Here is an 11,606-nt window from a genome sequence, read left to right on the forward strand (position 1 = left end):
TTTTTTTTTTTTTTTTTTTTTTTTTTTTTTTTTTTTTTGAAGAACACTGTTAAGAATGTATGCTCAAGATTCTCCTCATAATGGTGCAATTGGGTGTCGATTTAGCTAAGTCAATTGCACTATTATAAACTAACCTCAAATTGGATCATCAACCTTATCGAATTTGAAAGAATGTTAATTTCTTCATCATTGTATGTGTCAGACATCCTGATTGAAGTTTTGTTTAGTGTCAAAAGCTCAAGTCTTTTTTTTCTTTTTCTCTTCGTTATTTCTTGTTATCTGGAGTTAAAGTCCTGTGGAGAGGAAGCTTTAGCCAATGGATTTGGCTATTAAAAGCAAGGCATTTGTAGGTATTGCTCTCTGTTTGTAGCGGATAAAGTGGACTGCAGTGGTAGAAAAGCAGAAAACAGTTCAACTATTGGAGGAAAAAGCTAGGTGAGGCGAGAGACAGACCATATACAGATGGAGAAATAAAACAATTGGGTTCATGGGTCAGCTGCTTCTTCGCTCTTCTGGATCCATTTTTATGAGTCGAATTCTCGCTAGCCATAGAAACAATCAAGAACCCTAATGAAGTCAAATCCATCTCAGAATTTGATCTTCAAGCAGTGAAACAGATGGGATTTGTGAATTTGGGAATCAATCTTCTGAAGCTGTAGTTGTTTTTGGGTTTTTTTAGCTCTCTTTTGCTTGTGGGATATTTGAGCCTTTGGGGAATGGATCCGATCCACACGAAGGGAACGATGCCTACTTCGACTTCTATTTCTGCTAGAAAGACTGCCGATATGGGTTGTGATCAGTTCCCGGCGGGCCTTCGCGTCCTGGTTGTGGACGATGATCCTACCTGTCTCAGGATCTTGGAAAAGATGCTTCAGAATTGCTGCTATGCCGGTTTGTTATCAATTCCCACTTCTTTTTTCTTCTCTCTTTCTTGGATTCTCTGATTTTTCTTTTAATTTTTCTGTTTTTTTCTTCCATTTTTAGGGGTTCATATGGCATGTTTTCTGTTTGCTGAGAGTTTGTTATCAATTCCTAACGAATTTTAGATCGTTTTTAAGGAAATTTTAAGTTTAGGGTTGCTTCTGACCTCGAATTTCTGCTTGTTTTAGAAATAAAAACATGTTGATTCATCACTCATTACACCCTTTTTTCCCCTCAGCTTGTTTTCCTATTTGATGGAGAACAGAGATTACATCAAATTCTGCTATTTATCATGCTTGCTTCTGGAGCTATCATTTCAGTACTCGTAAATTTAGGATCCTTTTGTGGTTCAGGTCCTTTAAAATTGCTCCAAACTATGCCTTTATTATTTGATTTTTGTGAGATCCTATATTGGTTGGAGGGTAGAACGAAACATTCCTTATAAGGGTATGAAAACCTCTCCCTAACATAGGCGAAAAACCCAAAAAAGACAATATCTACTAGCGGTGGGTTTGGGCAGATACAATTTTACCCTTCGAAACTCAATTTTCATACCATCAAAATCAATTTTGAAGGATTAAAAGTATGTGATTGTACAACAAATCATCGATAGTTAACATGCTGTTTATGGGGTTTGATTACAGTGACGAAATGCAATCGGGCTGAGATTGCATTATCCATGCTTCGTGAGAACAAAAATGGATTTGATATTGTGTTAAGCGATGTGCATATGCCGGACATGGATGGATTCAAACTTCTAGAGCAAGTTGGTCTGGAGATGGATTTGCCTGTTATCAGTGAGTAACATGGTTTAGATGTTTTTACTGAATCTTTGAATGCTAACTTATATCATTATATGGTTTATATAATTTTGCAGACTAATATTGGAGACATGTGATTGTACAGTGATGTCAGCAGATGATGGAAAGAATGTTGTGATGAAGGGAGTGATTCATGGTGCTTGCGACTACCTGATCAAACCGGTTCGAATCGAAGCGCTCAGGAACATATGGCAACATGTAGTTCGGAAGAGAAAGAGTGAATGGAAGGATTTAGAGCAATCTGGAAGCATGGACGATGGAGATCGGGATCAAAATCTATCTGAAGGTGCAAACTATTCATCTTCGGCGTATGATGGAAGTTGGAACAGCTCGAAGAGGAAGAGGGATGCTGAAGAAGAGCTCGAGGAGAGGGACGATACATCAACGTTAAAGAAGCCGAGGGTGGTATGGTCAGTTGAGCTCCATCAACAATTTGTCATAGCAGTTGATCAGCTAGGCATTGACAGTATGTTTTCTCTTCTATTCCTTCCTATTCTTTTTGTCAAACATATTACTATCTTTTTTAAATGTTAGATTACATGTTTGATTTTGAAGTTTCAATTTGTGTCGGATAGAGCTATGAACTGTAAAAAGTTTCTGAAAAGTCTTTAAACTTTTGATTCTGTCTACTGGTCTCTATACTTTGGTCTCTATACTTGGAAGAAAAGTGTCTTGTAGGTTGCTGAACTTTCTATTTTTGTATCTCATTCCAAGCCCACCGCTAGTAGATATTGTCCTCTTTGGGTTTTCCCTTTCGAATTTTTCCTCAAGGTTTTTAGAACACCTCTATTAGGGAGAAGTTTCCACACTCTTATAAAAAATGCTTCGTTCTCCTCTCCAACCGATGCGCGATCTCACAATCCACCCTCCTTCAGGGCCTAGCGTCCTCTGACACTCGTTCCTTTCTCCAATTGATGTGGGACCCCCCAATGACCCCCTTCGGGGTTTAGCCTCATCGCTAGCACATCATCAAGTATCTAGCTCTGATACCATTTGTTACGGCCCAAGCCCACTACTAGCAGATATTGTCCTTTTTGGGTTTTTCCTTTCGAGCTTTCTCTCAAGGTTTTTAAAATGCTAGGGAAATGTTTCCACACCCTTATAAAAAATGCTCTATTCTCTTCCTCAACCGACGTGGGATCTCACATTAGTCCTTGAACTTTCAATCTTATTTCTAACATCCTTGATCTATTAGACATTTTTTAAGATTCACAGACATTTTGTTGGTTTTATAAAAATACTGAACGTGCCACCGATGTATTAGACACAAAATGATAAGTATCAAACTTACTGGACATTAATAAATTTGAGGAGCTTATTAAATATAAGATCAAAAGTTTAAGGACCTATTAGCTATTTTCTAAATGTCAGGTAATCATTTGATATGAAGTTTGTGTCTCTAGGGGGGGGGGGGTAAGAACACAACCACCAACTGCATATCCATTCATCCATTGCTGCTATGTTCCCTTTTCTTAAAGCATTCCTTTTGATGAATCAATAATCATTTGTTGGCTATGTTTTCAATCTTGTTTTGAAAATACAGAGGCTGTCCCTAAAAAGATATTGGAGTTGATGAACGTTCCGGGGCTTTCTCGAGAAAACGTTGCCAGTCACCTTCAGGTATAAATTTTTTTGAAGGGCTCTTTGTGTGTTTTCTCTTTGCTTCCTGATGGCAAGAAACAGAATAGGCATCTGAATTGTTGTATTTATTTGATGGTTCTGTAGAAATATCGCTTATATCTTAGAAGGCTTAGTGGGGTATCGCCACACCCAAGTAATCTGAACAATGCTTTTATGAACCCTCAAGATCATCCTCCTTTTGGGTCAATGGCTTCATACAATGGGATTGATCTTCAGACGCTTTTGGTCACCGGTCAACTCTCGCCGCAAAGTCTCGCTGCCCTTCAAGCCACCGGACTTCGTCGGCCTACCGCGAAATCTAGCTTACCGATGGCCCTTGTTGATCAGACCAACATATTCAGCTTTGAAAATCCAAAACTGAGGTTTGGTGAGGACCAAACACAACACCTGAATAAAACTAAACCTGCAAGCTTGTTTCATGGGATTCCAACAAAAATGGAGCCAAAGCAGCTTGCCAATATGCAGCACCCTTCTGTGCAGACTCAGAGGAACATGAACATGCCACTCAATATCAAGAGCGAACATGGTGGCACTCAGCTAATGCATTTGTCTCAGCAGCAAACTGTAGGGCAGACTCTAAATAACTCTACTGTTAGCCACCTACCTGGAATCCCATCGACATTAAGGAACCCGATCATATCAGGTAGCATTACAACGGGGAACGGGACTGCTGATAATAGCCACGGACCTCGATACAACCTAGTTTCGCCCACATCGGTTATGGTGAACTATCCAATGAGCCAAACCACAGAAGTGTTTCAAGAAGAAATGAATTCAAATCTAAAAGTATCGAGCGGAGTAATGCGTTATGATGTTTTTAGTGACTTGCATATGCAGAAAGCCCATGACTGGGATTATCAAAATGTAAGCACTTTGGCCTTTGGTACTCCACACCATGGAAACTTCATTCACCATAGCTTTGATATCTCACCCTCATCTTTGATTCATCACGGTTTTCCTTCAAGCCAAACAAATGGAGAAAATCATAATTCATCAGTCAATGGGAAGACGAACTTTCCGTTTTTGGATTCAACTCAACCTGGGATTCCACAAAGTGTCGCCCAAAACTCGTTTTTCGATCCCGGGGAGGTCAAGAACCAGAACATCCCTGATGCAAGCTATCAAACTGACCTGATATCTGAGGACTTTGGCCAGGATGAACTTCTTGGTGTCTTTCTCAAACAAGAAGTTAGTTTTGTCTTCTTTTTTTTTCCTTGTTATGAATATTTTGTTTGATTGTTATAAAAACTGGAATTCTTACCATATATATTCGTTAACTCGATCGATGTTTTCTGTTTCTCAGCAACAAGAAGACAATGGGTCGGTCGACTTTAGCGGATACCAAACGGAGAATATTTGTGTTTAGAAAGCTTCTTGCTTTTGTTCCCCATCACTTTGTTGTAACTCTCAAGATCAAAGTACTCCCACATTAGACGACAGAGAGAGGTAGTTCATCATTCTTGTCAACAAGTTCATTGTGAATAGTATGCTTAGCTTAGCTTAGCTTAGCTTATCTAGTTGAAACTTTGAAATGTCAAATTTCAATCTTTAGCAATCTTCCTCAGAATGCTCACACAAAAAGATGCAAATCTTTCGCCAAGTACCGTTGGCATTCGAAGCCAGAATCACGATGTGTGTGAAACTATTTGGTTATAACGGGCTGATCGCTCGATCATCGATGCTAAGCTCGGCTCAGCTCGGCTCAGCTCCATTGCATTGGGACCTTTTAGGAGATTTCTCATATCTCTAATTAAAACCTCATGAAAAATCATCTTCAATGTAAATATTCTTCTTGTTTGTTTACGTTTGTGTTTTTGTTTTTCTTGTTCTTGCAGCTTCTCTTAGATTTCTCATCTAGTTTTCCCACAAATGTATGATGAATTATTTTGACTCCTGCCCAGATTATTCCCTGTAATGTGTGTGATTTGATGGTAAAGATCAAGTAATGCTTCAAGACGGCCCTTTACCATTCCCGAATGTTTCCTACTCTAACCAATAGTTAGTTTGACCTTGAGATGTGGATCATCCAAGGCACATTAGCATGACTTACTTCTCCTGTTTGAACCAGGGTTTGAAACTGAACTTCTCTTCAAGAAGATAGATGGGTTGATCTAGGTGATATCGAATGTAGATCCAACTTTCTATTCACTTGTGGGATCCGGGCGGTCCGGGGGGACCACCTCGGCTCCTCTTTTCTCGAGAATCCATACATCCCTTATCAATATATGGACAACTATCTCTAGAGTACAGGTTTAGGTTTGGCCTCAAAGAAAAAATAAAATGGAGCACCTAACAATGTAGTTTCCTACTCTTACCAATAGTTAACAAACACGAGAAAAAAATAAAATGGAATTAGTATAAAATTTCTTTAGACGAACAAGAAGTAAATCAAAAGATGCTTCAATAATTATTTACATTGGGATGATCTTTAAAGGTAAGACTCAAAATAGTATTATAACTTTATTATGTTATTTATTATCTACTATATACAAAACAATGACTTTTACATTTCAAAATTTCAAGTGGTTTATAATATTTATTATCAATCGGTTTAAACATAAAATTAAATCATCAAATGAAAATTAATTTAAATATTAAATGAAAAATAAATAAAGTTAGAGGTAAATAACAACTAAATGCAATTATAGTAAACTAAAATAATGAAACCTAAATTAATTATATCTCTTATCATGATATTTATTTATTATATATAAATAGACTATATTTGTTATCATATACTTATCAAAAAAAATATATATTTATTTTAAAATATTGATTTTTTTGTCAATGTTTTTCTTTAGATAAATGATTTTTTTAAAATTATTTTTAAATCAATTTGCCATGAAAAAGAGTCTGTGAAGAGCCGATCTAATTATATTAGTGTCTATAATTGATTTCTTCTGCATAATACTAATCGATAGGGCCTCATTGGTAAGTGCTACAAGATCTCGTACATTGGAACCCATGGTTATGGAACCGAATCCATTAGTATGGAACATTTTCTTTTCCAAGTGAAATCCCCTAGTATATGAAAGAGTGAAAAAGTGCTTTCGTTGTTGTGGAATAAGAAGCCTTCGTATTTTAATGCATGTATTTAATTTATTCGGAGCTATTAGAGCGGGATCCACTTTTTGGGGAATATGGGTCGAAGCAATAACAAGAATATTTCTAGTGGTACATCTTTCACAATCCCTGGGAGAGGAGTAACCCACATACCTCTATGAATATTGTGAGATATTTTTATCTTTCGATGTGAGATTCTCAACATGCTCTTCAATATTGTGCCTCTTTGCCATCTAATAAATTTGTGAACTTTAAACAGTATCGAATATGTTGGTTACATAAGGGGAGACCCATTCTCGAGCTCCGTCCGCTTAAATTGGTAGTGAAATTTGAAAGATTGTAGCCAAGAAAAGGATAAAGCGGCTTAATGTAGTGCTGAAGTGCTCGAGAGGAGAAAGACAAGCGTCGGGATTCTAGGCTGCACTACATCCTATGACTTATAAGACTTACAATAAAAAATGTGAGAGCTTATTAGATACAAAATCGAAAATCTTGAAATTGTTATGTAGATTTCGTGTACGAGAAAAAATTTGAATATAATCCATAATAAACTAATACAAAATAAAAAAATATTATATATTAATAATAATGGAAGAAATATATTAACAGGACTGAAATGGCAATTTTAAAAATAATTTTATTAATTTGATATAATTATATTTTTTATTTTTTATTTTCTGAAACCATCGATCTATATAAATTTGTCCGAACTCTTAACCACTCCTTTTAGTCTGTATTTCGAATACAAAACAAGGTTCGGTTCTAGGATTTCAATTATTGTCGTTGCTAGGGTTTTTCTTGATTCCGGCGATTCCGATCATTTTTTGAATTTCTTTCTGTAAATTGCCATATCTATTAGGGTTTTGGAATCGAGCACTCGGAACAATCCGAAGTTAATCGTCGAAGAAGCCATGTCGTTGAGGCCGACTGCTAGAACCGAGGTTCGACGGAACCGGTATAAGGTTTCTGTCGATGCCGAAGAGGGCCGACGCCGGCGAGAAGATAATATGGTGGAGATCAGGAAGAGTAAACGCGAAGAGAGCCTTCAGAAGAAGCGTAGGGAAGGCCTTCAAGCACAGCAATTTCCTTCTCCTGTCCTTACATCCACTGTCGAGAAGAAGGTATTGTCGCATTCGATTGTTTCAATTTCCATTTCTGTCTGCCTGTACACGTTACTCTGTCGATTGTGTTGGTTGTAAATGATCTTGGATCTATGTGTGATTCTTGAGGCTTTGGCATCTTATCTTTCGAACCTTTGAACTTTTCCTTAAGGAGTTATGGATGTGGATATTAGGGGTTTTATGATTTACGGGTTATTTGGTCTTTGGTTGCAGTTAGAGAGCCTTCCGTCTATGGTTGCGGGGGTCTGGTCTGATAATAGCAATCTTCAGCTGGAAGCAACAACTCAGTTTCGGAAATTACTTTCGATCGGTACTTTTTGTGCTTTACACTGTGTAATATGTTTGTTTTCTTGTTCGTCTTCTTTTTATATGAAAGTTTATATCGTTTTGATTACTGTATTGACGATTGCAGAACGAGGCCCTCCCATTGAGGAAGTGATTCAATCTGGAGTTGTTCCGCGTTTTGTAGAATTTCTTGTGAGGGAGGATTTCCCTCAACTTCAGGTTTTAATTACATTCTTTCTAAGTGGGCTTGAATTCATATCAACTGTTCTTTTTGTAATGACTTGGATGAATGTCACTTGAAGTTCGAGGCTGCTTGGGCGCTCACAAACATAGCATCTGGGACCTCAGAACACACGAAGGTGGTTATTGATCATGGTGCAGTGCCAATTTTTGTTAAGCTACTCGCTTCTCCTAGTGATGATGTCCGAGAGCAGGTATATCTTAGAACTTGGTCAAACTGTAAGTTTTTTTTTGTGTCCCGTTGTTTCTGGATGGAATATGAAACTTGAAGGACATGGTTTCTGAATTTGTAGGCTGTTTGGGCCTTGGGCAATGTTGCTGGAGATTCACCTACTTGTCGTGATCTTGTCCTCCGCCACGGAGCTTTGGTTCCACTTCTTTCGCAGTTGAATGAACATGCTAAGCTTTCTATGTTGAGAAATGCAACTTGGACACTTTCAAACTTCTGCAGGGGCAAGCCACAACCTCCATTCGATCAGGTTACCTTTTGTAATTACAGTGAAGTTTGAGATTTAAAAGTTTCCATCGTTCTTCCTTTGCTTATGTATAACCTTTGAATTTGTCTTGGACAGGTAAAGCCAGCTCTTCCAGCTCTTGAGCGCCTAGTTCACTCAAATGATGAAGAAGTTCTTACGGATGCCTGCTGGGCACTCTCTTATCTATCTGATGGTACTAATGATAAAATCCAAACCGTGATCGAGGCAGGGGTGTGCGGACGACTTGTACAACTCCTATTGTAAGCATATATCTTGCACGTACAAGTTTTATCTGTATGACATTGCTCCCTTTTCATTATTCTTATTTTGGAATCATGTAATTGTTACTTCAGACATCCTTCACCATCAGTCCTCATTCCTGCCCTTCGCACAGTAGGGAATATTGTGACCGGAGATGACATTCAAACTCAGGTATGAATGCAGATTTCCATACCAATCATAGCTATTTTAACTCACTTTCATATACATTAGATCCACAATGTGGGTAATTTCAAGAATGCTATAGATCTAGATTAGCTCTCTAGTATTTTGGGTATGTTTTAAATCTCATCTCTAAGTTTTCTTCTCGATATATAAAGTAAATACAGCAAAAAGAGAAACAAACTGTAATTATGACTGTATAACTGGAGTTTGTATACTGTTATTGCCTTGTTTATGTTGATACATTTGTATATGATTTAATCATTTGTCTGATTGTTTATCTTATCAGTGTATAATTAATGATGGTGCGCTTCCATGCCTTCTGAGCTTATTGACTCACAATCATAAAAAGAGTATCAAGAAAGAAGCTTGCTGGACGATATCTAACATCACTGCCGGAAACAAGGAACAAATCCAGGTAAGATTGGGTTTTTTTTTTTTATGTTTAGCAACCTCAACCATGCTAATTGAGCTTAGGATTTGTGTATTTGACTTAGTCTATAGTTTTCAACGGCAACTATGTCAATTACTGTAATCTCTGACTGTTAATTACCGATTCCTCGGCAGACTTGCGAGATTAAACCTAAGATATGTGTCCTTCATTATGCAGGCTGTCATTGAAGCTGGTTTAATACCTCCACTAGTCAATTTGCTTCAAAATGCAGAGTTTGATATAAAGAAAGAGGCTGCATGGGCAATTTCAAATGCAACATCTGGTGGCTCTCATGAGCAAATTAAGTAAGTCGTGTCAGAAACTTTGTTCTCCCCCATCTCGGAATTTTCTTATTTTATTGACCACCTTTCTTTCTGTACAGGTACCTTGTCAGTCAAGGGTGCATCAAACCATTGTGTGATCTTCTTGTATGCCCAGATCCAAGGATTGTTACGGTCTGTTTAGAGGGGCTAGAGAACATTTTGAAGGTTGGAGAAGCCGAAAAGAATCTGGGTACCAATGGAGACGTTAATATATACGCACAGATGATCGACGATGCTGAGGGTTTAGAAAAGATTGAAAATCTCCAGAGTCATGACAACCATGAAATCTATGAGAAGGCTGTTAAAATACTCGAGACGTATTGGTTGGAGGAAGAGGATGAGTCGTTGCCCACAACTGATGGTGGGGATCAGCCTGGTTTCCGGTTTGGTGGTAACGAACTTCCAGTTCCTTCTGGTGGGTTCAACTTTAGTTGAAGGCTTGAAGGATATGATAGGTATGCTGGCCACCATCTTTACTTTAACTATATCAATTTCTTAAGGTTGAGATGATAAGAGCTATATGTGTCAATGTAATTGCTTCATTATTTACTTGAATTGCAGCGCTTTTGATGATACGAAGGGGGAGAGTAAGTAGTACATGTGTCGGCTCACAAGCTTATATGTCAAGGTCGATTGGATTCAATTTGGGTCCAATCTTGGCATCTTAATATCGAGTTTTTAGTTTGGTCTGGTCTCGTCCAGTTTACATTGTGTTCAAGGAGATGCTTAAAGAGGCGGAGTTCGGTTCGACAACGGCCAAAACAATCATATTGCGAAAAGGTAGGTCGTTTTGGCAAGATGTCATAGCACGTGATCACAAAATATATCTGCATTGTACCATGTAATAATAATTTGCAAAACTGGGCATTATGGGTTGCATCATGAGCATTTTATTTGTACTTAGTTGGGATGGGTCTGGTAGCAGGGTGTTCTTTTTGTTCCTTTTTTCTTCTCATTTTGGCATCAGAGTCTGTCATTTTTTGTTCTTTACCATATTTTGGTCATTCACCATTGCTTAGGAGTTGGGATTTGCTTCAGACTTTTCGAGTGAATATAGTATTTTTATTATATACTTCCGTTATCGTAAGGAAAGAAATTGGCGCTTTTGCACTTTTATCTGATGCACAAGATGAGTTCGTTCAAGTATTTATCTGGTGTCTTAGTTGATGAGCTATGTTCAAATTGTAGTGAAAATGATTTATTGTATAGCATGTGATCTATTTGTTGATTGGGACTTTTGCTTTTGGTAGGTGCTTGTTTTCACTATGCTCGTGTTTAAGATTTAGTAACATTTAGTAACGCCATTTCGGTGCGGTTTTAATTAGTGAAGAAAGAGTTTTGAGCTCTTCATTTTTACTTAATGTTGTATGTTTTAAAAGAATTAGGTTTCTGTAATTGTCTCCAGATGCTCCTAGTGTCTTTTGTTCAGTCCATTTCACTCTCAAATAGTGTCCAACTGGACTATTGGCCGATGTTTTAACCACCAGATATGGCCCAAATTAGGCCCTTAGTTGAGTTTTTTATTACAAAATTTATGGGCCCACGTAATTTTAGATCTGCGGTTGGTCCACCTTTTATTGGGATACTTCGGGCCATCGGCCCTTTTTTAAATATTGTGGGCCTACTTTAGTATCCCAGATACGGATGTTTCTTGCCGCGTTTTATTATTCATGGTACATTGGCCCTGGGAGCTTAAAAGTTTAAAAGTCTAATGAGAACAATATTTGTAAGCGGTGGACCTACAAATGATATCAAAGTCGGACAGAAGAATCTCACATTGTTGTGTCCCAAAGAGAGGGAGAGAGGAATAAGTGTTAGAGAGGTGCGAGGTTGTTGGGTCT

General features: G+C 37.8%; 2 protein-coding genes across 6 annotated transcripts; both read left to right on the top strand.

Annotated features, from left to right (window-relative positions):
• Window positions 1–185: 185 nt before the first annotated feature.
• On the top strand, window positions 186–5,339 carry LOC111499008 (two-component response regulator ARR2-like). Of its 5 annotated transcripts, none has more exons than XR_002720893.1 (7): window positions 186–891; window positions 1,566–1,718; window positions 1,828–2,208; window positions 3,286–3,362; window positions 3,468–4,571; window positions 4,687–4,829; window positions 5,219–5,339. XR_002720893.1 is itself a non-coding variant. In XM_023150440.1 (7 exons), exons 2-7 carry the CDS (start codon window positions 717–719, stop codon window positions 4,747–4,749), a joined length of 1,953 nt encoding a protein of 650 aa, XP_023006208.1. In that variant the 5' UTR covers window positions 186–491; window positions 680–716; the 3' UTR covers window positions 4,750–5,186. The 5 variants fall into 5 exon arrangements, 3 of the variants coding, with proteins under 3 accessions (XP_023006208.1, XP_023006207.1, XP_023006209.1); XR_002720892.1 differs by lacking the exon at window positions 5,219–5,339 and adding an exon at window positions 4,949–5,186; XM_023150440.1 differs by lacking the exon at window positions 5,219–5,339 and having other exon boundaries at window positions 186–491; window positions 680–891; window positions 4,687–5,186.
• Window positions 5,340–7,151: 1,812 nt separating this feature from the next.
• On the top strand, window positions 7,152–10,879 carry LOC111499034 (importin subunit alpha-1-like). The gene is made up of 12 exons (XM_023150476.1): window positions 7,152–7,200; window positions 7,306–7,567; window positions 7,781–7,877; window positions 7,980–8,071; window positions 8,155–8,286; window positions 8,386–8,571; window positions 8,665–8,828; window positions 8,922–9,000; window positions 9,299–9,427; window positions 9,620–9,747; window positions 9,825–10,220; window positions 10,327–10,879. Exons 2-11 carry the CDS (start codon window positions 7,358–7,360, stop codon window positions 10,198–10,200), a joined length of 1,593 nt encoding a protein of 530 aa, XP_023006244.1. The 5' UTR covers window positions 7,152–7,200; window positions 7,306–7,357; the 3' UTR covers window positions 10,201–10,220; window positions 10,327–10,879.
• Window positions 10,880–11,606: the final 727 nt, after the last annotated feature.

This window comes from Cucurbita maxima, unplaced genomic scaffold (assembly GCF_002738345.1).
Source record: "Cucurbita maxima cultivar Rimu unplaced genomic scaffold, Cmax_1.0 Cma_Scf00026, whole genome shotgun sequence".
Taxonomy (NCBI): Eukaryota; Viridiplantae; Streptophyta; class Magnoliopsida; order Cucurbitales; family Cucurbitaceae; genus Cucurbita; species Cucurbita maxima.

What these genes read in the sequence shown, in the direction of transcription:
- LOC111499034 (XM_023150476.1), top strand. Translation starts at nt 7,358, where the DNA reads ATGTCGTTGAGGCCGACTGCTAGAACCGAGGTTCGACGGAACCGGTAT. An exon ending in CATCCACTGTCGAGAAGAAG is followed by an intron (nt 7,568 to 7,780) that starts GTATTGTCGCAT and finishes CTTTGGTTGCAG; the next exon opens with TTAGAGAGCCTTCCGTCTAT. An exon ending in GGCTCTCATGAGCAAATTAA is followed by an intron (nt 9,748 to 9,824) that starts GTAAGTCGTGTC and finishes CTTTCTGTACAG; the next exon opens with GTACCTTGTCAGTCAAGGGT.
- LOC111499008 (XM_023150439.1), top strand. Translation starts at nt 717, where the DNA reads ATGGATCCGATCCACACGAAGGGAACGATGCCTACTTCGACTTCTATT. An exon ending in TCAGAATTGCTGCTATGCCG is followed by an intron (nt 892 to 1,565) that starts GTTTGTTATCAA and finishes GTTTGATTACAG; the next exon opens with TGACGAAATGCAATCGGGCT. An exon ending in TGATCAGCTAGGCATTGACA is followed by an intron (nt 2,209 to 3,285) that starts GTATGTTTTCTC and finishes TTGAAAATACAG; the next exon opens with AGGCTGTCCCTAAAAAGATA.